The following is a 27,564-nucleotide window of genomic DNA, read 5'->3' as shown; positions in this document are numbered from 1 at the left end:
ACTTTTACAAGAATTATTATTTAATTCTTTTTGAGAACTATTATTCAATTTTTTAATATTTAATTCTTTTTAAGTATTATTTTATAATTATTTCTAAGATTTATTATAGAATTCTTTCTCAGAATGAGAGGACTTCTGTTTTTTAATTTGGATTCATTAATGTGCTTATGCTTGATTTAATTACAAAATTATTAAATATCTCTCGAGTACGAATATTCATAAGAATGTTCTTTATAGTGGGAAATTTCTCTCTCTCACCCTATAAAGCGTCTAATTCAGAGACTTTCTATTTTTCATATATTCTTTATTCATGGGATCTGCTCCAAGCACACAGTATAGTATTTCATTTAATACCACACACACATTCCAATGCCACAACATTTACCCCTCCATACTTGTTATGTATCGTTTGTTCAACTCATTTGCATATTTTATTGGTTGGCATTTAATTATTCGCAATTTCACAACATTTCGGCCACAGACACAGCCTGAACTTCACTCCCCACTCACTGAAGTGTCCAACCCCCCATTGCCCCAAAGGGGCTGTTGCTGCTCTTTGACCGATGCGGCGGCCTATGGTGCATTTATTTTCAATTAATATTAATAAAGCAGTTCGCATATGCAACTAGGAAAGGCATATGGACATGGAGTGGGCTGCGCGTTGAAATACGGGGGTTTGCAGGGTATATTTTAGAAATTAATTGCATTATTGCTTGGATCGGTATTTTATTTCTCTCTCGGTTGTTATTTTTTTTTAATTTAGTTTGTTTTTGTCATTTGTGGCCTGCGAATCTGCGTCGTCTGCAATTTACAAAGCAATTTACCAAATAATTATTTAGATACCGAAAATTGCTCATCGAGTGGCAGGATGCAGGCTGCAGGATGCGCAGGGTTATGAACAACCCGCAGATTTTATGGCACTTTCTGTCGCTCTGCAAAAATTTGCATATTATTATTGGCAAATTATTTTAATTGCATTTTGTGGCCAGGCTTCATACTAAAACAAAGTGAAATTCCACTCGAAATGTGGCTGAAAATGTGAGGTGGTGCGGGACAAAAACCCATCACCCATATGTAAAACAATACAATTTCATATTGCATTGCGGGGAATATTTTTGTGGGTACAGTTGTGTCAAAAGGTTGTGCGAAAAACAATCTGTCTATGCTATTCATTTCGAGGTGGCTACATTAGTATTGTTTACATTTGTGTACAGCTGTTCCAAAGGATTTTAATGGGCAGACGAAAAGGTTCCCTTAAAGATTATGTTTGAAAGTTTCTTGGTGTTTAGGGACAGACAGGAAAACAGAATTCATGAAAAGTAAGCATAAGTAAATATATTTTGGATAGTTTATAAGCACTTTGAAATGTATTTGGGATAATGCAAAGAAAAGCGCCATAACTTCCTAAGAAATACCAGTACTTTCAATCATGTTAGGATTGCTTAACTTCTTGTATGTGAATTTAAGAAATTTTCATACAGTCTCTCACTACTCACTAAATACTAATACGAAATTTCCCCCCAACAAAACCAAAAATTGCATAAATTGCAAAACAACGATTCTCTATTTGCGAAATTTGCTGAAAACAAGAAAACATTTTTCAAAGCGTTAAAAGCAGAGGCTGCAGCAATATGAAGGCAATTACTGCCGCCATCGTCATCATCGGTCGAAAATAGTCACATCCTCCTCTCTGCGCCTCTTCTCTGGCAGTGCCAAACAAAGCGTTAAATGAAACGCGGCGCATATTTTAGTTCAAAAAAGCAACAGCCAATTGCAGAAATGCAGCACATCACTGAGACCCCCACAAATAACCCCAAAATGAGATGGGCATAACGAGGCTGCCATTATAAACTGACGCCCCGTAACACAGTGCTATAACAACTCTAAACACTGCCCAGAGCTATTTAGTATATGGGCCTGGGCCCAAAAGCAATTACAACAAAATGGCAAACTATGGCACACGCACACACTCTTCTACGATTCCATACTATCACCCCTATAATCCACCCTTTTCGCACTTTACAGCATCTGCACCTCCTATCTGGCATTATCTCTACCGCACTTTTCGGTCCCTGCATGGTGTGTGCGTGGGTGTGTGTGTGTGCAGAAATGATTTAAAATTCGAAGAGCATTTTGTGTACTTTTCGATATGCAGCCAAAACAACAATGAAACCCAGGAGGAGCCTAAGAATTTAGAGAGACGAAGATGTGGATGACCCCTACAAGGGAATTTTAGATATAAACCTGAAGTCGTATTTAACCAAAGGAAGTACAAGTGTTGCTGCCAAACAATTTCTCGAACCCCATATTTTTTCATTTATTTGCATGATATTGTAATCAGATATTAATGGAAGCTAGTTTGTAGAAATGCTAGCCACGGGTGAAAGAAACTTTGGACCATCTTAGCCAAAAAGTGGGTTAATTGAAGAAAGATTATATTTATTGAACATTAATTATAAATAAATTTATATATAGCAACAATTTTTATAACCGACTAGCTATAGGGCATACGAAATATTTTAAATAATTTGTATAAAATATTTTGCATCCCACAAACATCTCTTCTAACACATAACACCCTCCCTTTACAGGGTATGTATTAACAACCGATTTTCTCTCCCTCTTGCAACATAACCGACTCTTGTTGTTGATTTTGCTGTTATCGCTGCTGCAATGTTCTCGCTGTTTTGCATTAACCGTTATTTAGCAATGGGCTTTATGTGCAACATGCAACACCAACAACAAAAACAACGAAATGAAACGGAGAGGAACGTAAGCCTGTAAGTAGGCAATGCGAAAATGCAATTGAATACATTCATGGGTGTGTGCAAATGAATCGATGGGTGAATCCAGGGGGAGTGCTACGAATGGAGGGGGGAAGGATGTCCTACGAATGGCGGAAATGGTGGCTGTGGCATGTGGGTGGCCCCTGGTCGAGAGGAGCATGTAAATACATACATATGTACGTATGTACTCGGACCATATGCTGAAAGGCTGGCTGGCATATACGCACACTCTTTGCTCTCGTAGCTGCCATCTCTTTCGCACGAACAAATGTTTTTTGTTGCACTTTTTGGTAGGGCCCACCATGTGCATCATGAATAAAATATAAAATGCAATTTCTGTTGCAGTGGCAGCAGCCGCCAAAAAAACAAAACAAAAAATACCCGCATCGAAATTGCTGAATTTAATGACAAAATTGTTGATGCTGTCTGATGCAACGTACTGCCCCCACTGCACAAACATCCTTTCCACCCATATATCGCACTCCTCTTTAGAGTTCTTTCCCCCTCCATTCTGCTGCTGTGGTTTTAAGCTGTGTCTCGTCTGCAATTATCATTGGGCAGGCAGCATTTTTGGTTTCCAATTTATATTTATATTATTTTATGCATTAATGTCATAAATAAATGGGTGCATAAGAGTGCTGCGCAGGGGCACTGTTCATATGTGTTGGTAGGGAGTAATGTGTGTATTTGCGATTGTTTTTTTGCAGTGCACTGCAATAAACCACCTTCAGTGGGTTGGTTTATGTGTGCGCCTGTGATAATTGCGCAAATCCATTGCATATTTATGGGCCTTGATTTTAAATTGGCATTTTCACATTTCACATTTCGTATTTAATATTTGACAGTCGATGGTAGTGCTATTTATATGGAGGTTTTTAAAGGGACTGTAGCTAGACGAGTGCCTATAACTATTAGAGGTGGCATTAAGAGCAGAGGAGAATGTCGTATAGGCAGTAAAGGAAGAAATGTAAGTGGAATGGCGCAAGAATTATAATATGTAAAGTATGAGGAGAGGTGTATAAGGGGAAAGTGTTTATATAGATATGTATAGTTAACAATTTCCATATGTCTGACTTTCGATTTGATGCTGATCAATTGTACTCTTTATGGGTTCGGACTCGTTTATTTCTCTGCGTTACATATGTACATCAACTTTCCACCCAAATACAATATCTTTATTTACTCTTCGAGTACCGTGTATAAAAATAAAACTCGTACAATCATTAGAAAAGTTGATTTTTGACACAAGTTTGGTCACACTTAAAACACGAGCTCTAGCTAAGCATTTATCATTACCAAATTTATTTAAGTCACTCTTCAGACAGTATTTCATCAATGAATGCAAAGAGCATGACGAATGGATTGTTTTGCATCAGCTAATTTTAAATAACATTCCAGAACTATTCATTTAATATTTATTTAAAATTCGAAGTCTACAAGTATCCAAATGTCTTTCTTCTTGTAGATGCCTAAACTTACAGCTTCGCCCACTCTCTAGCTGTACATTAGCTGTCTTTAAACGAATTACCGACTGCCAATAAAGAACCACAACATTTCCTGAGCACACGCACACACACACACACTGACCCCTAAATACACCTGAGAGCCAAGTCATTTTGACAGAAGATACCAAACCACTGGGAAACACTTTGAACCATTTTAATGCGTCACGCAGCCCCTCACATACAGGCAAAAAGAGAGGTAGAGACAGAGGGAGTGAGAGAGACTACGCAGACCGTAGGAATCACTTGTTTCAATTATAAAACTACAAATTGAGGGCTGATGCCACCCACAAAGAGGGCTACACCCACTCGGCATTCTGCAGCCACTCCGCCGCCGACCCCCCCACCCACTCACACCCCCGATGTCTGTGGATGCGTACGCGGACGACGCCCATTAGAAATCGATTGACATAACTCAAAAATTGTGCAAATTAACGTTAAACCAGCGAACCAGCGACAATATGGGGTGGATATGTAGGGGCTGGACAGCCACTACAGTGCCAACTGTAAATAGCAAGGGGAGAACATTTTGGGGGGAGTCAAGAGAGAGTTCGTCCGAAATATGACCAGGCCGTGAAGAAGTTTTTGTCGGGGCCAACGACAATGTTTGGCGGCTTTCTGATGAAATACGCGCCCTCGGACTGGCGCACACACCAGAACCCGCAGCATGAATCGCTTCACACACACTCCTCAGAGTCCCTATCCCCCATCTAGCATCACTCCGCTCACCAAGCTGGTTGTACGTACGAGTAGTATGGCAAAAATTAGACTCATTCCAACAGAAAAAAGAGAGGAGACCGTGTGGACATCAAAAATGTATGCAACGTTTCGTGGTACGTGTCGCTGTCTTTGTTGCAGTTGCTGTTGTTGCTGCATGCCGCATGCTGTCTTTGCATTGCCAATAACCGAAATATTGATTAGAGTTTATGGCCAGATAGAGCGTTCGTTGGAGCTTTAGACGCTGGTTGGTATTTTCAGTGGATATTTTTGGGTATTTCTGGGCCCTGCCAGCGCCACTCGCTAATAAAATGAAACCGCAGACAAAAACGAGCAGCAGAATTGTGAGGGTATTCTGGGGAGCGATTTCGAAGAGGATTTTTAACGGATGACATTTTTTGGTTTAGAAAAAATAGTGTTAGGGAAAGGAGTACTTTTAGGTAAATTTAAGATTAAACACCAATACAAAATTGTATGCATTTCTTGGTGCAGAAATCTACTATCAAAAGCCGGTGAAAATAATTGTGAATTTTAGCTGTAAATGTACTGCAGCGTCAAGAATTTCAATGTTTCCTTATCTGAAATGTAACTTTAAGAGCAGTTCTTGTTTTCTTTTAATTTCTTTGCAATTGTCTAAAGTTATTGACGAAATGTCTTAAGTTTAAAAGCGATTATGATATAGATGATTTTTTGGAACATGTTCTGAACCGATATTCAGATTGCTACATTTTTTGGGCATTTTTCTGAAATATTTTTCCGATTGTATAGACTTTTAAATAGTAGGAAAACTTTTTGAGTCCTTGTCAAACCTTCTCCCATTTCAAAAGCGAATTGGCATGCCAGAACAACACCTTTTTGTCGATGGTTTCGACACCACAAAAACCCCACGCCAAAAAAAGGTTGCATGCTGACAAAAATGGTTGACATTTGACGCTGTTTATGTCATTTTATATGTTTTTATTGTTGTTGTTGTTGTTGTTAGCGATTTTGCTGGAACTCCGCGGGTTAGGGGAATGGGTACACAAGTGCGGATTGGATTGGTTTTCATGTTTAGAAATGGGAATGAGAATGAGTTCTGGAGGGGGTTTTCAACACAAACGGAAATGAAACTTTTGCGGTTCGCGCAATGCAAATGCGACAGACACTTCTACCCATTGTACCCCTACTACCCTATTAATGTATATAGCATGGCCAGGCGGCAGCAGATAGCTGTAGTACATAATGTACCTTATACACAGTCACTCCCCCATAAATAATTGCATATTTTATACTGCAGTGAACAGCGAACAAACATCACCATTTGCCGCCTCAATTGGCATTTTGGCGATTTTCAATTTCGTTGCTTACTTTATTTGTACCCCAATTTCCTGCATTTTCCCCGCACTCTAGTGGAAATTCCAAACAGAACGTTTCAGCAAAGCAATTATTTATTTAAATAATTGGCTAACCAAAAAATAAAAAATAAATTAAATATAAAATAGCAAAAATTGACAGAACGACGGGTGGTAATCGATTGGGGTGGAGTTTCTATGAGAAGAGTTTTTTGGGGGCAGACTAATTGGATTGTTGCCGCCGCCCTTGGCTGGGGATTCGTAGTCACAGAAATATAAAGGTGGAACGGAATATTTGTTTATTGTTGGAGGGTTCGAGTGAAAGAAAGTTTTATGGAAATTATGAATATAAAATATGTATCTAAAATGTATGATCGAAACACTAACAACATTTCTAGAGAATTTAAAAAAATACTTAAGAAATGTATGCAAATCCGACAGAAATATAAGTCAATTCTAAAAAGAATTAGGAAATTTTAAATAAATTTAAGAAATTTAAAACTAATTAAAAGAAGTCCTAAATGATCTTGGAAATGTTAGTAAAGTGACAATTGGGATGAAGACATTAAGCTGTCTTCATTACTTTATCTTTTATCTTTTCTTAGGAACCATCCATGATAGATTTGGATGATTTTATCCAAAAACAGTCAGTTATTTTTTCAAATAATTCCTCCTTTAAACTCATAACGAGTTTAAAGTTTCTTTTGTCCATTTCGCGAATTTCCTCCAATTAAGTGAAAGCAATGACATTATACCTTCGCTCTCTGCTTCACCCCATCCATATTTTATGCTACAAAAACAATTCAAGCAACAGAATAACAAGGAATACGACATGATGTAGAAAGCAAAAACACAGAGAGGCACAAGTACAATTTTTGGGAGTACTCTTAGAAAAAATCAGTACAAAGCGAAATTGTCGTTGAATAGAGGAATGATGGCCAAAATCCACCGCGAAAGCACAGGAATGATAGCAGGACCCACAGACAGACAAAAGTCTAACAGAGGCATTTTTTTGTTTGCCTAGAAAAGTAACTATAAAGAAGCGAAAATGGGTGAAACGTGGGGAAGTAGTACCAGCAGCAGCAGCATTCATACGTTGCTTATACAACGCTTGGTCAGTGTTTGATATTTATTCGTATTCTTTTTTTTCTCCTTCCCCCATAAACAGACAACAAAGTGTCACAGTGTCGCACGCCCACACTCAGTACAACTTCTACCTACATTTTACCTCTCCCTCTTTTTCCTGGGTGCGCACCCATTTTCGTAGGCGTCAATGGACAAATGTCGCTGTTGGAAAAGCAATTTCCATTGCAAAAACATCTAGACCCAGGGTCGTGTTGTATACAAACGAAAAGAGCAAACGAAGGGCACAGCCCACAGCGACGAATTTTTTCTACCGTTCTTTCTGTTTGGTGATAATTTCATAAACAAATCTAATAAAAACAGACATGAGAGTATTTATTTTAAAGAGAGGGAAGTACATTTGGGGTATGAAGAATGTATTTTGGGTGTGCGAGTGTGAGAGGTGTGCGAAATAAGTTGGTAAGTATGGTTACTATGCTTATGATCTGGTGTCAAATCTTCTTCGTTGGCAGAAGATTGTCTATTGTTTTTTAATGGCAACAACAAAACGCAGTAGAAAATTCAATTAGGTTCAAAATTGTGTATGTTGGAGAATTTCGACCTTTGTGGGGGCGGAGGGGTGCGCGGCGAAATTATGAAATATACAAGTCTGGATGCAACACTTGGTTGCTCTAGCTCTTATGGTCGATGGCATCTGAAAAGGGCATCAGAGCTCCAAATTGATTATTTTCTTTCGTTTTAGATTAAAACTACATTTAAAGTGAGTTTATGGTTTTAAAGAGCTGTAAAACTGGTTCTAGTGAAAAGCGTGCAAAAATTGCAACTTATCACAAAATGAGGAAACCATTTGCTAGAAAGTTGAACAAAAGCTATTTTATGTTAAAAGATCCTGAAAATTACGGAAAAAAACCTCCCTCCTCGACATACATTTTTCCATATCGAATTTTAAAAAATCATAAATTTAGGGACTTAGAGTGGCAAAATATCATGTTCAGTGATGAGACAAAATTAAATTTAGATGGCCCAGATGGGCATCAGTAATACTATAGGGATGAAGGGGCTGCAAAACAGGTGAAAATGTCTCAAAATGTGCAAGGAAGGTCATTTATAGTGGGGCCTATATTTGAATTTGCTGGAAAGAGTCTAATATGTTTTGTTACTCATAAAATGAGTTCGGAAAAGTGTGTTCAACTATTGGAAGAAGTAATGGACGAACTTGGATACAAGCTTTATTCCAAGTAAATATATATATATATATATATCCTTATAAGACTTAAATTTGTTTGTATTATAGAATATATACGATTTATTTCATACATGACTTCTCCTGCACGTTATTGTAGTGGCTATTCAGCGTGCCAACTAGTTAATCGGAAAATACTTTTTGAAGAAGAAATTTCCTGAAAATATTTTTGTCTTTACTCACACATGCAAGCGCATTCTATTTTTAGATTTATACGCTCTTATATTTAAGCGACCGAGACAAGGGTTGATTTGATCCGTTATCCATCTTATTATTAGATAGATATTAGATAGTTTAAAGTACTTTAATTGTCTTGGAAGGCAGAATAGCCCTTAGATATTTATTTTGATAGAATTAAACAGCATAGGTCGACCCTAGAGCTATGAGAAATTCACCAAAATATATATCTTTTCTGCAGCCTCTTGTCAAAATTAAAGCAAAGATACAAAACTCTAGCCACTGCTTGTAAAAATGCCTGTAATAGATTTCTTTAAACAGCAAAAAACTTCGAACAACTTCAAGGATTAGTGCTAGCATAGCCCTACTACAGCTTTATGTCTATACATATCTAAAACCTAAAGCCTGCATTTTAGTTGTGCATTTACCCCCCCCCCCCCCCCCCCTCGTCTATGGCTTCCACATAGCAACCTTTATTTTTTTTTGCCAATAGGGTCGCTGGATATTTCGACATTTGCATCAGGTCTATAGACTGGGTTTTCCCATGTGTATTGGAATATTCTCTTTCGCCGTTATATCTAGCAATCCATCTAACGCCCAATCCACTCAGAACCCCCCACCCACCTCTGAACGAGCACATATTCCATATTCCATCTCACACTCGGGCGGCTGCTGCTGCCTACCGCTGTCCTTTATTATTTAAAAAATGCAAATATCCAATGCGCACAAACAAACAAACAGACGCCGAAATCATATATAGGGAGAGTCTCTCACCCTTCTCTGTTACGTGGCCCATGCCCTACCCGTTCGGACACGAGCCAAAAACAAAAAGAAAAAAATATGCAGGCAGCAACGACATTGCTATGAAATATTGCCAATCAGAAATGAAACCGAAAATAAATCGATTGTTTCAACCAAAACGCACATGCAGCAGAGTCAGAGCGAGAGAGGCAACGTAAAACAACTGAAATAACAGGGCAAAAACAGAAGTGAAAACAACAGCAACAACAACATCAGCAACATGAGGGAATTATAGTTTGGGTAGTCGAATTTTAGGATACACTTTGAATAAACATGGTTCTGAGGCGAAGTATCAATATGTTTAACCAATTCTGATGAACTTTTGTATGGATTTTTTAGCTTCACACTGTGGATGAGTTTCTTTGTGATATTTAAGGATTTGAACAATTTTTTACCACCAAGAATTATTTTTGTAAGATTTTTTCTATGACAAAATTACACGATATTTATATTACAGACATGCACAAAAAAGTCAAGAGTCTTATGGTGATGGTTTAGAATCATCCAAATATCTGAAAGTTTTTCTGTGTTTTTGTGTAGTTTTCATGGATCATCTTTTGGCTTACAAATCTGAATTTTCAACATAGCAAAGCTCTCTTCCAGTTAATATTACCCACTTGGTTTCACAGGGCACATAAACATACAGAAACAACAACAACAAAAGAAGTCTCGTCTCGTCAAAGGGCAGAGCCACCAACTGCTGGCTGTCTCTTTCCGTTCGCTGCCACTTATACACGTAGCCCCCAATCCAGCCAGCGCCCAAAATTCTGCGTTTCGCGAAAATCAAAAAAAAAAAGTGCACAGTGGAGAGAGCGAGGGAAAGGTGGGTGGTGGGAGGTGGTAGAGGCAGTGAAAAGTGGGAGGCTGAGGCAGTTCAAAGTAGGCGGCAGAGGCAACGAAAAGTGGGAGGATGAGGGGGTGAAAAGTGGGAGTTTTTTGGGAGTTTTTGGTGCAGAGAAAAGTGGGAGAGCTTGGGGGCAGAGTGGCCGGTCGGCTGAGTGATTGCTGCGTCTGTGTATGTGTGGGTGCAAATTGAAACAGAGTTGAGTCCCGCGACCCCCATGAAAACAGGGGATCGCTCCCTGCCATCACTCTCTGCTCTTTGCAACACACACATCCACACATCCTGCAGTTATCCACCGGGCATGTGTCGTTTGTTCGTTGGTCGGTCGGCCTGGGCCGTTCCCTGTGCCTGGTTTCGTGTCGTGTCGCTTTGCCGCTTCTGGCCAAAAGCCTCGCGGACACAACAAGCGCGTCGAATGATTGGGTGGCAAAGTGGAGGAAGGGATGGAGGCTGCTGCACGTTGCATTTCCATGTGTGAGGCATAATTGGACAGCATGGTACGTGGTCCGGCTGCTACACACACACAGGAGATAGGAGGGCAAAAGGTAGAGATGGGAGACGCACTCAGTGGCAGCGCTACGATTCTCCATTTCTTTCTCCCTCTCTCTCTCTCTCTCTCTGTCTATCTTTCTCTAACACCCTCTCTATATCCCTTTCTTCCATGATTTTTCTCTCTTTTTTCGCATCTCTCTGGTAGAAAGGCCTTTGCATATTGATGATGATGCTGACCCGTTCTCTGCCTCATCCTTTCTTTCTCTCTCTCTGTTCTTCACTGCCCATATTCTCTGTCCCCGCGCTGGGGCTAGTTATTGTTGCATAGGGATCCAGGACCCAGCAAAGGTCCTGCCTTGCTGCTCGGTCTATGGGGGCTTTAAAAGGCAGCGTTCCATGGAATTGGGACAATATGTGATTGAGAATTCCCATAGAAATGCCGCCATACGTACGAAAATGGAGACTCTTCTGGCACTAATTAATCACTAAATCAATTTTAGTTCGAGCTTCCAAGGTACACACAGACAAAAGAGAGTGCAGAGAGCGTGGCTTTAATCTGGTTAAAAGTTGTTTTTCTTTTTTTACAGATTTCTTACTTTTTTGGAAACTAACCCTCTTAAATGTGAGGAAGGCAGGAATTAATGTGGCTTTAAAATAAGTCTTCTGGAATAAGGCTTAAAGCTTACTAAATATTATTACAAATTATAAGTACATAATACCAAACACTAGCAAAAATATTACAAATTCAACTTAGTAAGAACAATATTTTTAAATTAGCAAATTACACAAAAGATATTAAATAATACAAACAAAAATAAATAATACAAATTTGTATTTATTAAAATTTTTTATTTTACCAAAACTATTAATTACAAACTTCGAAATACCGAATTACCAGATACAAAGTCCTTAAAATTCAGCTACAAATTCAGGAACTTTCACTAAAAAACAATACCATATGGCTATGAACGTCGAACTGGTAGATAATAGTCCAATGGGATTTTCAAATTTTCAGACATATGAACATACATATATTCCGCAAATAATATCCCTATTTTATATGTCCACATATGTAATTCGTATAGCTCTCTTTCGCTCTCAAACCAATACACAATTTCCAATTACGCGACAGTTTGTGCACTTCCCCCCAGACTTATTTCTACGTTTTCCAACAATACTCTCCGTCCGCACAAGCAGCCATCATGCATAGAGGACTGTCTAACTCGTTCCCTGCCAAATACTGCCGGCTCCCAACTCCATACTCAGCGATATACAGCGGACAGGGGGAGCCCTGGGCTGCTGATGTTTTTCGAAGGGGAGGCTCAATAGCAAATTGTATTTAAAATGTATATAAAATTCGCGGATGGCATTTGTTGTGACAATGTTTGTGTGTGTGCTGGTACGCTCTTTCACTCCCCTTAACCCACTCTCTCTCTGCTCTTTCCTGTGTCGCCACCACACGGTTATTTTTATTCCCGTACTACAATCAGCGTTAAAAATTTGCGCGATTTATGCATGCATGGAGAAACAGCAGAGAACAGGAGGACTTCCCTCTCTTTCTCTCTGTGTGTGTGTGTTTGTTTCCTGTCTCTATGTGTGTGTACATTGTATAAATGGCAAAAAGCCTCGTGTGTTGTATTCCCTTTACCCATACCATTTTTCGTCATTTTCTCGCGCTGTTATTTCCACTCGCAAAAATCACCAAGAACTCGGTGCTTGTTTATTTTATTGGCACGTAAATTTATGTGGAGTTTCACTGTATCCTCATTGTTAACGAAAGAAAGAGATAGATGGATAGAGAGAGCGAGTGCAAAGGTTTTATTTGTGTATACATTGGCAAGGTACGTACACAATTGGATATTTTTTGGTGTATTTTATAAATATTTTTGGTTCGACGTTTGGAAAAATATGGACACACCCAATGGGAGAAATCAACGCGAATATGTACATATATGTACACGTATTCCCTCCTCTATATACTGATATATAAGAGGGGTTTTGTGGAGTTTTGGGACTCTACAGAGAGATAGAAAAGTCAGGTAAATGCGGCACTTCATTTGCGCTCAGAAAAATATATCTGTATGTCGATAGAAATATAGTTAGATTTTTCTTTTTCGGCAAAGCTTTTATTTATTTTTACAATCAACCCTGTTGTTGGTTGTTTCGTTTCGGTTCAATTGGAATATTAATTCAGCGAAATAAAGTTATGATAGAGTACAACGAGTGGTACAAAAATGGATTACAAATTTGTAAATTTAACAGGAGTTTTAATTGTACAGATAGGATTAATGTTTATTTGCTGAAATTCAACAGAAAGAGGAGAGTGGCAGGTCTAAAAACTATACAAAACATTTTGAAAAAACTAAAAATTTTATTAATTCCTATAAGAAAAGATTAGAGATGATCTTCAACGCGTTTGAGAGGCGGCAGCGCTGATATTGGATGCGTTAGTGCTGCCAATGCACGCAAAATAGCATCGATAGGACTCGCGTGTTGCCATTTGGTACAACAGTGCTGCCAATAACCTTAATTTACATAGGACACTAAATTTGATATCGAAATGCACTTCAATCAGTAAAAGAGTCTTTTCAGTTGAGAAATATGACAGCAAATCGAAGCCAAATGAGCAGAACGATTTAATTTCAGCTAAAGCCTATACGATATGCTACTCTGCATATCAAAATATTCGCCCCAAACATTTGATTTATTCAAATGAATATCAACATCAAACCACTAATTAAATGGCCACCCAAACCACTAATAATTCCCCCTTTAAAAGCAAAATTAACGCAATTACCTAGACGCTTTCCAAGCGCTTAACCTTCTTAACAGGAAGAACAACCATTCATTTGTGGCAGACAAAACCCTCAGGATACCTCCCAAACTCGCAAATGAAGTCCCCGACAAATCCACTCACGCATACATATGCACGTCCCTTCTAAACCCCCAACAAAAGGCTCGTTTATGAAGGGAAGAACCAGAGCCAAATCCCAAACAGTGCCACGAAAAGTATGCGTCTATAATCTATTAAAAAACCCGCACGGCAAAACGGACATGAGAATAAGGATAAGCAAAGGGCAGATAGACAGATAGACAGGGAAACGCCAACTTAGTTTCGAGTGATGAATGAGAAGCGAGGAATGCATTTCCCACATTTCCACAGCTTGACAACCACAAGTCGTACGGGGGGGAATACGGGAGTTCACGGGAGAAAGAATGAAGCGACCAAACGATGCGAGACGCAGATATAAATTTCATAAATTAAATAGACATCCTACCCGTCCCCTCTCCTCCAGCATCACATATATGAAAGCATATTACCGTAAAATTGCTGGCAAACCCTTCCAGAAAACAACAAAAAAATAATAGAATATAAATATATATCAACACACAGGAAAAAATATAAAAAAGAGCGTACCCCAAAACAGAAAATCTCATTACAATTTCAACGCGATCAGACAAAAGCAGCAGCAGAATCAGAGACAACCGAGGAGGAGGGCAAGGAGAAGGAGAAGCAGGGGACAGCGAACAGCGGAAACCCTGATGATGAAATGGATTTTTATCCCAAAACAGGACATGAAGGCAAGAGAAAGAGAGATGGACAGAGAGTGAGAGCGAAAGAGAGTGTGGGAAAGGGACTTTGCGTCCCAAAGAATTATGGAAAAAAGACGAAGGAAGCAGGATAACCCATAACAAAAAAAACGTCAACAGTAGAGGACATGGAGCAAGGAAGCCTAGGCAATGGTGATACTCATTTAATGTGCGGGTTAAGAGTACATTGGGAAGAGCTTTGGTTTATTCATTTAAGGAGAGAATGGGCACTTGAAGCATCTTTTTACAAAGAATTGCAATGGAAATTAGTTCTTTTTATTAATTTTTCTTAGATTAGTTTCAATACTTATCGATTAAAACCACTTAATACTGTAAGCTGTCGAAAAATTGAGTGGACCTCAAACAATATTTTAAAATACTCCTGTAAATAGCTTATATATTATTTTTCTTATATTAATAGACCCTAATCATCCCCTCTACCCAAGGGTAACATAAAACCAAAAAATCAAAACAAAAAAAAAAAATAGCCTAAATGTCTGCGATTAACTCCCTTTCAGGCACAAGATATCTTCTCTTACCATTATCTGTATTACAACTAACACAACATTTCTTTTGGTAACTTGTATAACGTTCTTCTAACGTTTTCTATTTCCTCTGTTAATCTTTCCCATTAGTCTAATACTCCCTACCCCGTCGTCTAGGGTACGCAAAAAGAATCACAACATCAGCAAAAGTGGAAACGAAACCCATTCCTCGGCTCCACCACGTGCTTCCCCTCGTCCACTGTCCGTCACATGGGATGCGATAGAAGGGGGATGAGGGATGGTCGTTCGGCGCGTAAAAAATGCAAATCCCAAGTCAAAGCTTAGCGCCGTATCCCTCCCCTGCAACCAGTACCATTGGGGCAACCTGGCCACATACGTGCCACCGCCCCCAACCCTCTCTGGCATCAGTCTCCCGGCGCTCCATCTACAAGTACCACTCCCTCCTCGCCCCCACACACATTCATATGAGTAATGGTAGATGGAAAAAAAAATCCCTACGCAGGAATGGAATTTCAAAACGTATGTCCCAGCATAATGCAACAAAATCGGTGGCAGGGGTCTCCAGGGGTCCACTCCACTACCCCACCATATGTCCTGGTCAATAGGGAGAGGGTAAAAGAGTGAATAGCAGCGAGCGCTGAGGAGCGAGAGAGAGCGACAGCAAAAGCAAATTCAATAAAAGATGAAAAAATAAAATGCAGAAAAAATAAAACTTTGCTCTGCCGCTGTTGGGTTTTGCATTTTTTGTCCATTTTTGATTGCAGGCTAGAGGAGGCGACTGTGGGGGGTGCACATAGAGAGAGCATCCCATGCTCGTTGCATGCCCCTCCGTCTCTCTTCGGATCAATGACGAAAGTGCGTTGAAGTGTAGCGCAAACAATGGCAAAAAGGCACAAGCCAATGGTCCACGGGATGTTCCCTGCTCCATCCACATATGTTGCAAAAGGGCATAACAAAAACCTCCACATAGATACGATTTGATTCCATTCGTTTGTTTAGAGGGATTTTTAGCTGTAGCAGACGCGAAATATTCACATGAATGCACATTTGCAAAAGTGTTTTAAAGTGTTTGAAATGCTCGAATTTGTATGCTGAAATAATACTAATATTACTTCCATAAGCTCCCAACTTCCAGCTCGTTATCTTTCCAATCCTTCCTTCAATCAAACACCTTTAAGTCGCCAATCAATCCCTCTATTTCTGATTGAAATCTCTCGCTCTTAGCCTTCACGTTTGACATATCCAAAGCCAGCAATTGGGTTGGGGGGATTTTCACCTGTCGCCAGACATTAGATGTCGCCTCAAACTGCCCAAAGGCTGTTGTCCCTGCAGCACCTGTCAGTTTTCATTGCCACGAAGCGCTGATTAAAAGACGCTTCCGCAGTTTCCCAAACAAAACGCGCGACAGACGCATATCCCGCCGCAGAGGAAGTTGCGATTCCCACTGGAAGGTAGCCCCCGATCCAAATAGACACACACACACAGAAATGGCCATTAGCTGGCGGACACGGAGCTTCGCGATATGGAGTGAAGTCCCACTCAAAGCATGGAGGAACAAGCAGCAGATTTCGCGATGGTGCAGAGGACTAGCAGAGCAGCCTTCGCCATGGAGTGGAATCCCAAGCAACCTGCAGGATGAAGTCGAGTCCCTCCAATCAGCCTTCGCCATGGAGTGGAGTCCCCCCTAAGCAGAATTCGCGATGCAGAGCATGCAATCCTTTGCGTTGGAGTGCCTCGCAGCCTTCTAGCTAAAGTTCAGCGCAAGGCCAAAGGGCCAACTAAACAGACGTCAAAATCATTGCCATTATCCAAGAGGATGGGTCCCACTGCACTAGAGACACGAGTGGCAAGGGGGGACTCTGTGGGACTCTGCAGGACACACAATCATCCTAGCAAACAATAGAAAAGACGACCGAACGACCGACCATGGCCATAGCATAGCCATCATCCACTTGGCCAAGTGTGGTGGTCAAGAGTCCCGCCTTAACCCGTCAGCCACATGCCTGGACGCGGCAAAAAAAAGTACCAGAAAATATATAGGAATGGGGGGAGAGCCGCCATGGGATGTGGCAAAGCGTCGCCGGTTCAAGCTCAAGTAGCTTGTGTGGCATGGCGTTTTTTTTTTTGTTTTTGTGTTGTTGCCACTGCCAACGTTTTTGACGTTTTTGTTTCGGCGGGGAGGAAACTTTTGCTCTATTTCCGCCACCGTCATCGGTGCTCCTGCCCCGTGCTGCCACTCCCGCTCCTTCTTCTGCCCTGCTCTTCTCCAGCCGCGGCTCCTGCTGTCTGTCTGACGTTTTAGCGCGCGGGTCGTTAGCATTGTGGCAGGAGTACAAGGATTTCCTGTAAGCGAGGTGGAGTCGCCAATGCGGTTGTCAGTTGCTTTATGAGACGCCTTCGCTGTCGCTGCCGCTGCCGTCTTCGCTGCCTGTCGTTCATCCTCTGTGTGTGGGTCCCCAGTCCCTGTCCCTGTGTGTGTGTCCTGGCATTTTGCATGCAAAGCGAAAATGTTGTCGCTGTTTAATGTCAAACGTTGACTTTTTTTCTCCCTTTTTTTTTTTCGTTCAGGTTCTAACCAGCAGGACAGGGCAGGACACGTTTTCATGCCCATTGCGTTGGCGGCAAAAACGGGAAAGCATCTGCTGGCTTGTTCGCGTCTCTTGTCTTGATGGATTTGTCTGGTCTAAGCCTCAATTGGTGGTCACTTGAAGCGTTGCGGGAAAGGAAGGAAGTGCTTCAGACAGCAGCGGACGTTGGCGACTGCCGATGGCATTGAATTGCCACGAAATGATATCATGAGATTATCGCGAATATCAACTACGGATTGAAGCGGATTAAGTGGTTTTTTGGCAGATGTTAAAGAGAGGTTGCAATAAAAATGATATTCCAGAATTTTGGGTGTATTTTATGAAAATATTTTTTTTTTAAATACTCATATTTTTAGGGCGTTTAAAACTCTCATTATGAATGAGCATTAATACGATTATGTTCAAAGAGTAATTTCTGGTTGTATGCGGACACTTACAGAAGATTTTAGACCCACAATAATTTCTCTGTGCGGTCAGTCAAAATTCTTTTCAAAATTGTTCCCATTTACTGTATTTTGTGTAACACTCCAAATATATTTTTTTGATATTTTCTAGATTTAGTTATCTATACTCTCTTTCGAGTAATATTTTTCCACAATTTCCTTTCATTTGGCAATCTATATTCTCATAGATTTTGTTTGAGTTCTAAAGCCGTCTACGCTGCCACTGAAATATTTATAACAAATAAAAGAAAAACGCATCGGAAATGCTTTTATTTTTGGATGGAGCATATCTAAATGTTTTTCTGGCTTATCTGGCCGGCAGCATAATCCTGCACGGGTCCCCAAAATTCTGAGAAAGAGCAGGGGGTTGCAGGACATACAATGGAGGGGATTGATATAATGTTGCTGCGAGCAGAGCACAACGGAACACAAAATAAAGAAACCTAAAGAACAAAAGAATATTCAGCTGCTCTGTATAAATGACAAGCTCAAGGCTACAAAAATTGGATTTTGTTTTTGTTCACGCAATCATATAATATTTATGACATTCGCGGGAGTTCGCTTACTCTATTTTTGCTTGCTGGATTTCGCTGTATGTAGCTCTTCTTTTGGATGGGTTGCATTTCCATTTCTATGCAGCTTTCCAATGTCACTTTCCTACTGGTACCTTGTTAGAAATGTTGCCCTAAGCGAATAGATACATTAAATTCGAATAAATTTGTATAATTTGTGGAACATTAGGAAAATTGTTGGTGTTCCTGCCTAAAGCCCTTTTTGTTCTGACTATAAACCTTAGTTGTAGTGTACGATTATTTATAGGCTACAAAAAGGTATATAATTAATTAAATAAGATGGCAAATATTCCACTGTAATGGACATAAATATAATCAGTAGCTGTACTACGATTTTTGAGTGTTATATTGTGCTCAAACTTGTCTTAGGCACATGCGAATATTCTATAAATATTCTCCATGTCTTACTTTATCTTTCTTTATATTTTTCTTAGCTTTTATTCTTTTTATTTAACTCTACAATCTCCCAACTTTCTAGCTAACTTTCCCTACTTTCTCTTTCTAACAAACTCTGCCAATTCCATCATTTTTCATCCTACTAACCCCTTTGTGTATGCTATGATTTTGATTGTCTCTCCTCAAACTTCTCTTAGCTGAACATTTTCTAACCGCCATTTCGCCTGCCTAATGCCTCTCATTTTGGGTTAATCAAGGCTCCAGATTTTAATTTTCTATCCCCAGATTTGTTCGGGTTTTTTTATATCCTTAATGAGAGTGTCGTCGTCGTTTGTTTGCGATTTCATTTGGTTTATTTACTCTCTGGGCACACATTTCCGTGCATATTTTTCGGCAACGGGACATTTGGTTTGGGGTTTGGGTTTGGGTTTGGGTTGGGTCTGGGGTCTGGTTTTCGGGCTCTGTCGCTGATTTTGGGTTGCTGCTGTGCCGTTAAAATGTTTTAATATGTAAGTAATATGTAGATATATCATCATGCCATACATGATATATGAATAGGGCGGGCATGAAGAGGTATCAACACCAAGCGGCCCAACCCCATAAAAAAAAACTTCAACTTTTATTATTACATTTTTTTTCTGCGGCCACGTGCATGTGTGTTTCTCTGCTTGTGTGTATGTGTACGCTTGTGTTACGCCCTTTTTTCGGACAGTGCATTTTTAATATAATTTTTACAACCCCATTCACCATCTCCGTATCGTTTCCCGCTTCTTCCTGCTCTTCTCCCATTTACCATTTGCTTCATGCAATTTTTTTCAGATTTCTCGTTTTATTTTTTCTTTTTTTTTTGCCTGCATTTTTTTGTTACCCCCCTCTCTTTCGCAGCTTTGTTTGCAGTGGGCGTGTGTATATAAATTTTTCACTGTTTCTCATATATATATTTTTTGCTGTTTGTACTCTTTTTTCTTGTTTTTTTCGTATTTTTTGTTATATTGTGTTGTCCGTATCCGGAGATTCCTTTTTGGGGGTTGGTCTCCGCCCATTGGCAAGTGTCCGGTTTGCAGGTGGCCTGTGGACCGCCGCCGTTGTCGTTGCATATGCGAATTGTGTTTTTCGCAAAGCTTTTTTTGTCCCTTTTTTGCGCTGCTTTTATTTGTATTTTTTCTTTTTAATTTTTAAAAGCGGGTCTGGTGGTTGCTGGGTGTGACAGTGTGTGGGGTGGGACGGGTGAAGTACGTAATAAGCAGGCGACGTTGTCACGCATAGCGTCCGGCAGAAGGAGGTGAGGCTGAGGATACAGAACGGTAGCGGGAGGAGGATATTCCATGCAGAATGGTACGGGTATCCAAGAGGAAATTCCAGCTATAAGAATGGGAGATATGTTCCACAACGAATGGCTGGGGTATAGGGAAGATATTCCATGGAGCAAGTGCGTGGTGGAGGGAATATCCCATACAGCATGAGGAAAGGGGCATATCCCATACAAAATGCTGGAAGGAGGGGGGTCCAGTATGGCTAAGGGGGGTCATGGGTTCATGGAAGGTGTTTTTCCCAGTAAATATTTTTTATTCATATTTTTTTCTGCCCGTAAGCAAAAAAATATTTTTAAATGAATTTTTCTATGTGTGCGACTACCGATTCGAGGGGTGGGCGGTGGTTTATATTGTTTTTTAGTGCATTTTAATTAATTAAAAATATAAATTAAAAATTGCATAATATTTTAATTGAAAATGGGGCAGGGGAGAGGAGTTAAAACAAGAGCAGATGGCAATGGATTCAAGCAGAGGAGTTCGGGAAAGGGAAGTAAAAATGGGGGATTATATCTGCAGAGAGCGCCGGCGAGACGGTTAAACTTTTTTTTGGGATTTGGGTAAGGGGTTTAAATATTTGGAAGAACTAGCTAAAGGAAGGACCATAACACTTTGGATAAACCAAAAAAACAATTTTCAAATGGTTATGAAAATGAAAACTCCGATTTTATGCAACTTTCAGGTATGGTAAAATTCTTAAATTTCCATCAAGTTTGATAGATATAAATATAACGAGTTGGAACGCTTGTGAGACGCTTCGTACGCGTCACAACCTACATATGAATATACTCGATGCTCAGTCAGTATATCTGTACCTTAGTGGTTTTTTTTCGGTTTTTTATATACTCACGCATACTGCATGAGGCAGAGTGTGCGAGCGAGAAAGAATGACAACAATAGGCAAGCATAAGCAAAGCTGCTGGACGGGGCGGGGATAGTCACTGGAAGTTAATTAATCATTCTGGATATAATAATGATCCAATCTAGTAATTCTGTGATCTGATAGATATGATCATTCCTCACAGAATAAATGCCGACTCTACTCTACACATCAAGACGGACAGACGGACATAGATTCGGCTGTTGATGCCGATCAAGAATATATGTATGAATGTACATGGGGTCGGAAACGTTTCCTTCTGTGCGTTACGCACATTGCTCCGGCCACAAACACAAAATACCCTATTTACTCTTCGAGTACCGAGAACAAAGAATATGAACGTTACCCAGCGGATATCTATTTTCCAGGGTTTTATTGGCCATAAAGAACCGGTCTATTTCAATGATCTTCAACTCAAAAAATAATCTAATTCTGCCAACAAACACTTCATGGAGTACAAGTCGATTCTTCTGACCAACAAAATTACACTCTTCTTTTCATTATTAAATCAATCTTTCCCCCACAAACCCTCTCAAATAATTAAACAATCTCTTCCTTTCTTGCTTTTTAATAATCACAAAACTTACAAATAAAACCTTAAGACGTGACCTTATATCAGACATCACGCAGACACAGCTTTAACCTTCGATACAGTAGTCCCCACAATGTAACCCAAACCCCACAGTAACCTTCGGGCAGGAGCGAAGCGGACCCTATCCCGGTCTCACCACAAAGTAGGGCTGCTCTTCGCTGGGACAGACAATGCTCTCGAATAGCCCTGGAATGGTGAAGGGACGCGGTTTGCGATCATCTGGGAGCAGCATGCTGTTCCACAGCATATTCGAGACGATGGCATGTCCACGCTGACTGAAATGAAAGCAATCGTGCGAAAAGAAACGCCAGTCGGTGAGACCATTCTGCAGTCGGGGTGCCGTCATATTTGCAAGCATCGGATGCGCCACAATGGCAAAGTCTTCCCGATGAAACTCGGGCAGACGTGCCACATCCAGATCCACCTGTTGCCAGCGTCGCAGGGTATCCATGCGTTGACTCCGCTGCGTGCGATTCAAACGATCGTTCATCAGACAGTGACAACCGACACGATGCACCACAAAGCACTGAAAGGGTATCTCCTTCATGGTCGTCAGAGTGAGCAAAATATTCGGCACGACAATCAAATTGATGAGCAAACGTGGCACATTATCACGGAGCAGTCGAAAGGCCTGCCTCAGATCGCTGGCATGTTGGTCGAGCAACGCCTGCGGTTCATCCCAGTGGCACAGATCCGAGCAAATGTCATTATTGCCTACATAAACTGTCAGCAGCTTCCAGTGTCGCTTCATGTCCACATGCGGATCACGACGCAGCAGTTCGATGAGAACTCTGGCCTGAAATGGCAAATCCCTCGACATGATCATCGGCTCGGCAATGTTGAAACGTGAATTGCGATGATTAACCACCAGACTATTGGTCACCGAAAAGCCATACAATTTCGGATTAAATATCTTTAGAATATTCGGCAGCGTCAGATACCTACGCCAGTTTTCCAGTCCCCCACCGGAAAAACTCAATGCTCGAAATTCATTGATCATATCCATGGCATTATTCGATAGTATGCCATTACCCGCCGATAGTGAGTCCCCAAAAGCCGCTATAATATCGATATCTCCAGGGCGTAACTTCTCCACGGAGGTGGGTGTTTTCTCCGATCTCGTATTGTTCATGGGACACGGAAATGGTTTCCTCTTGGAGATAGGCAGCTGTATCTTGCCCTCTCGCATGTTTCGATTCTTTAAATCTTCAATATTTCGTAGTGCAAAATTTAACATTACGCGTCGTGTGCCCAGGAATAATTGTCGTAAATCCCTGTCAAAGTTTGTGTATTGTTGTAGACCGTTTTCAAGTTTTCTGGGATCGTAGCTCTGCGCATGGACTCCTATATCCGCTAGGAGTTGATCGGAGCGATTCTGTCGTCGTGTGCGTCGACTGTTTGATGTTGAAATTGGACTCATCAGGAGTAATAATGAGCAAAACCACAAACAGGTGGCGATAGTTGTCATTTTGAGGGAATTTTTGGAAGGTTTTTTGCAGGACTTTTTAAGGGGTTTCGGAGGGTTTTTATGTCGGAAACTTTTCGGGATTTGTGGTTAGAACCACATTGCTCATTGTCTTTTAGTGGAAGAACTTTGAGCGCCTTTATTTCGTTGTAGTTGTGGATCGTATTTTATTGGATACCGTTTTCTTTACTGAATGAAATTTAAACTTCAGTTTTGGATGTGGACTGAAAATTGTTGTTGACAAATCTTTCAGCTCTTTATCATTAACTTTAAGAACTTTGAACTTCAGTTGTAGGTTCAAATAGTCTCGTAGTTTGTTGCTAGAACTTTGCTCATGATTATCCACCATGAGAATTTCAAGTTTAAGATAGTTTCATTTGCAATTAGTTCATTATAATCCACTTTAGGCAATGCTTTACTTTCATTAGCATGGTTGTTTCACACTTTATTTTCTCACAAGATATAAACACCACTTAAAACTGTCCAAGTCTATGCTAAAAGAATTTGTTTTAGGAGTTTTTTAAGTTCCATTAAGCACTTTTTTCCGAACAATCTCGGAAAAATTCTTCCCAGAAGCAAACACTTTCCTCTGTTCTTCGGTATTTCCTGAAGCTTTTTATTCAAAACGGTTTCTTTGAGACTTTATTCCGCATCCCACACGATGGACTTCTGAACGCGTTCTCATACGCAAGGCGTATACGTCGAGCGTTTTTGTACACCGCATAAATTGTTTTCTGAACATCGAGCCAGACAGACTCCACTTCACTACAAAAACAAAAACTACACTCAGAAAAAGAGAGGGGTACACAGAGGGAGAGAGAGAGACTCAGAACTTGACTTAAAAGCGTTGACCGAGACATTAACAATCATAAAGCAGCAACAACAGCAACAACAAATGACAGAGTAGCCGCCTGATAGCAGCACACAAAGTGCCCTCTGGGGTTCAAAGAGAAAAACCACAGAAAACCTCCGAAAAAATACAGTTTACTAAACAAAATAATTACCTTGATGGCAAGCAGGAGGGGGGAAAAAACATTGGATGCTACTGCCATCGCCACAACATGACAACGTACACTTATATTTCTATATAAAACAATAAATATTAAAAAATTGGAGCTCCACCAAGAGACAAAGCGCAGACACGCATGCGCAGTGGCGTAGACTTTGAGCTGACAAAAAATATTAATCCCGAAGGGGGGTTTTTCATGTCCATTTAGCTGGGTTATTGGGTCAAAATAATTTCGGGTTTGTTGGTCGTGTGATTCAGCCACAAACAGACCCGTATTAAAAGGGATCATAAGACTAGAAAATTAACTTTGAGAACCTCTTTCTAGTGGTGATTCCCCCAAAAGTCAGGAATGCGTCAAAAATACAATTAGTTTCCATTGTCAAGGTTAAGTTTTAAATATTTACAGATACATTTGAGTTTTGATATTAAATAAAATGCTAAATGAAGTACTTTAAGAGCTTTAAGTCATGAATGGGGTATGAATTGTATGATTCATAGAAAGTAAGAAGAAAGTAAGAAATGTTCGCCCATTTATATGATGACTTTCAGTACCAACATGCCCCCGTTTCTCAGTCAAAGCGCCCCTGTTTAGATCTTTCCCCCTCTTTCCATTCTCTACGCCTTTGCGTCGTCTACCCGCATCTACCGCCTTAGATCTCATCTCCATTAAAGCCCAACAAAAACCAAAAAAAGTATCAGTTTTTAAACAACAACAAACCTACCAAATATTTGCACACATTTGAGGCTTTGCTTTGACTAAAGTTTTCTAATGTAATTGTGCTTGCTCGCACTCATAGACTGAAATATGAATAGCTAATTGTTTGCTTAGATCTTTCAAGAGAGATAGATAAAGAGATACACTCTTGAGAGATACACTTGAGACGGTGACTGTTTGGGCATCGTAGTCGTATCCGTTTTTTCATATTTGGCACGAACTTGATGGCGGTTATTGCCCGGGAAGATAATTGAAATAAAATATTATAAAGTAAAGTGATCTATAAATATATGACTCAACGGCAGGGGTCTCTTGTTTTTTCGAGGCGTGTCATATGAAGGCTGCAGTAAATATACCCTGAGGCTGCTGCTGCGACTCCTCGATCATCAGCGAAGCAGAGGGGCCCGTGAGCGTGTTGGAATTTTGAGACTTCCGCTTGTCCCCAGTGTCTGGGTAACGGGTTTTGTAAAGTGCGTTGCCTGCCGTTTTACTGTTGGGGCAGATCTAGTGCTGCACAGAGTGCTGTGGTGACGCCTTTATTGTAATGAGACCCTCCAAAAGACAAGTAATGGAAAAACACTCATTGGCAGGTCCTACAGAGGTTGTGCGTCATTAAAAAGGGGCTAAAAGGTCTCTTAAATTATAAATAAGCTGATTGAAAACGATCGCGTCTCCTTCCATTTTATCAATCTTAATTATAAAGATAATGAAAGAGCTCTGTCATAAATTTATATCAGGTTTCTGCTTTTAATTGAAATTAAATTATTTTGCTTAGTTGTTCATTCAACAAAATATTCTATAGTTATTATTTAGAGTTTGAACCCTGAACCAGAGGTACAGTCGGGCCTCTCTACATTGCTTCCGCTACATAAAAAACAAAGCGACACAAACGTCAAACCTGTACTTCTACTTCCATTGTTGTTATTTCACGCAGTTCTGTGTTTGTTTTATATAATTTACGAGTTAGTAAACACGTCTAAGGTACAAGTACTTGTCTCAACTGAAGTGATTGTTTAACTAAACTGCTTTTCTTCGAGATGGTCGTCACTAGAGTGCTAAAGTGTTGTTCTCAAGAAATAAAGCAAAGAGCATTCATTAACTGAGAGTTTAGGGAGGGAAGTATTAGCAAGAAATATTATATTTATATTTAGATTTCTTATTCATTTTGTATGCTTATTTAAAGAATAACCATTTAATGGTAAAGATAATGCAAGTCTGTAGCAGTCAGGTTACGTTTTTTTGCCACACTTCCCCAGACGGTTCCATAAAATACGTTTAAACTGAGTCATTCGGTAACTATTCCACTTGAAAGAATAGTTGTAAAAAGGTTTAAGGAAATGAGAATTTCATGAATTGGTTTAAGGCACAGGCTGTCTAAGATATTCCTACATTAAATCAATCATCGATTAGATCACTTTCTAGCAACTAACTTATTATACAAATGCAATATCAATTATCGCTTACAATATCTGAGCGTTAACCTGGACAGAGAACTTTCATGGCATGGAAATAAATTGTATGCGAATTGCCCTTTTATACGACTACTACTAAATCGAGTCAAGTGGATTATTATGCATAGATTAAAAGAGCAATTAGGGTTCAAAGTTCTCTCATTTAAAGAATATTAATATTCCACAAGTTGTAGAATTAATCGCAGCGGTGTCTGATCTATACAAATTCCTCTAGATTTTCCCTTTCTAGTTTTACTGTCAAATGAGTCTCAATTAAATAAATGCCACTTCGCTGGCTGAGTGGAGTTGTTGTCTGTCGTCTACGCTGTCGATCAAAATGCAGCAGTTTCATTTCATTTAAACCTCAATTGAGGGATCATTAAGAGGATTGCCACTGAATGTTGCTATGTGCTTGTCATGGCGCAACATTGTTGCAGTGCTTTTGTTGCTAGGGCAAAAGCTCCACGTGATTATATTTTAATGCTAATTGTGGTTTAATTAGCCAACATGCTTGTTATCTGGCGTATTGGCAGCTTCTGTTGGTGGGCTCCGTATTTGTCCAAGAAATCAACACCATTTTGGGTTAGCTTTTGCGTCTAGCGTTTCTGGAGCTTACATAAAAGCTTTAAAGAGCGAAAGCTTTGAAGATCGGCTTTGTTTCGGTAAGCGTGCGAAAAAAGCTTAAAACATTGCCAGATCGCTTGAAGAGCGGCAAAAATTGTAACGATTTAATATTAATCGAATTGTTTTAATAAGCCAATAATTATAATTGGTATAAAAAGCGTACAGGCTTTAAAAAGTTGAAATAAATAAATAGTTTTTATTGTCTTTAAAACTTTTTAATTATACATCATTTTATATGAGTTTTTATTATTTTTATGTTCCATGCAATTTCTTAAATGACAAGTTTTCCATTTTACTTTTCCATACCTATGATTTTTTTATATTTATTCATTTTTAAAACCTACTTAAATCTCTCTATTCCATAGAAAATTTTTCCACATAGCGTACACAATTGGCAAATACGACGCAAAAAAAAACGAGAAGGAACGTGTGAGACGCTTCTTACG

At 39.8% G+C, this 27,564-nt stretch overlaps 2 protein-coding genes across 2 annotated transcripts in view; both read right to left on the bottom strand.

Moving 5' to 3' along the window:
* Positions 1 to 27,564, bottom strand: part of LOC117588014 (neuroguidin) — a 56,676-nt gene that overhangs the window by 1,521 nt on the left and 27,591 nt on the right. The gene's annotated exons all lie outside the window — the stretch shown is intronic.
* LOC117588012 (phospholipase B1, membrane-associated) lies at positions 21,815 to 24,048 on the bottom strand. Its single transcript, XM_034279040.1, has one exon. The coding sequence runs from the start codon at positions 23,320 to 23,322 to the stop codon at positions 21,976 to 21,978; it is 1,347 nt and encodes a 448-aa protein (XP_034134931.1). The 5' UTR covers positions 23,323 to 24,048; the 3' UTR covers positions 21,815 to 21,975.

This window comes from Drosophila guanche, unplaced genomic scaffold, assembly GCF_900245975.1.
Source record: "Drosophila guanche unplaced genomic scaffold, DGUA_6, whole genome shotgun sequence".
NCBI lineage: Eukaryota > Metazoa > Arthropoda > Insecta > Diptera > Drosophilidae > Drosophila > Drosophila guanche.
Note: the sequence above shows the minus strand (reverse complement) of the source record. Positions and strands in the feature narration are given on the sequence as shown.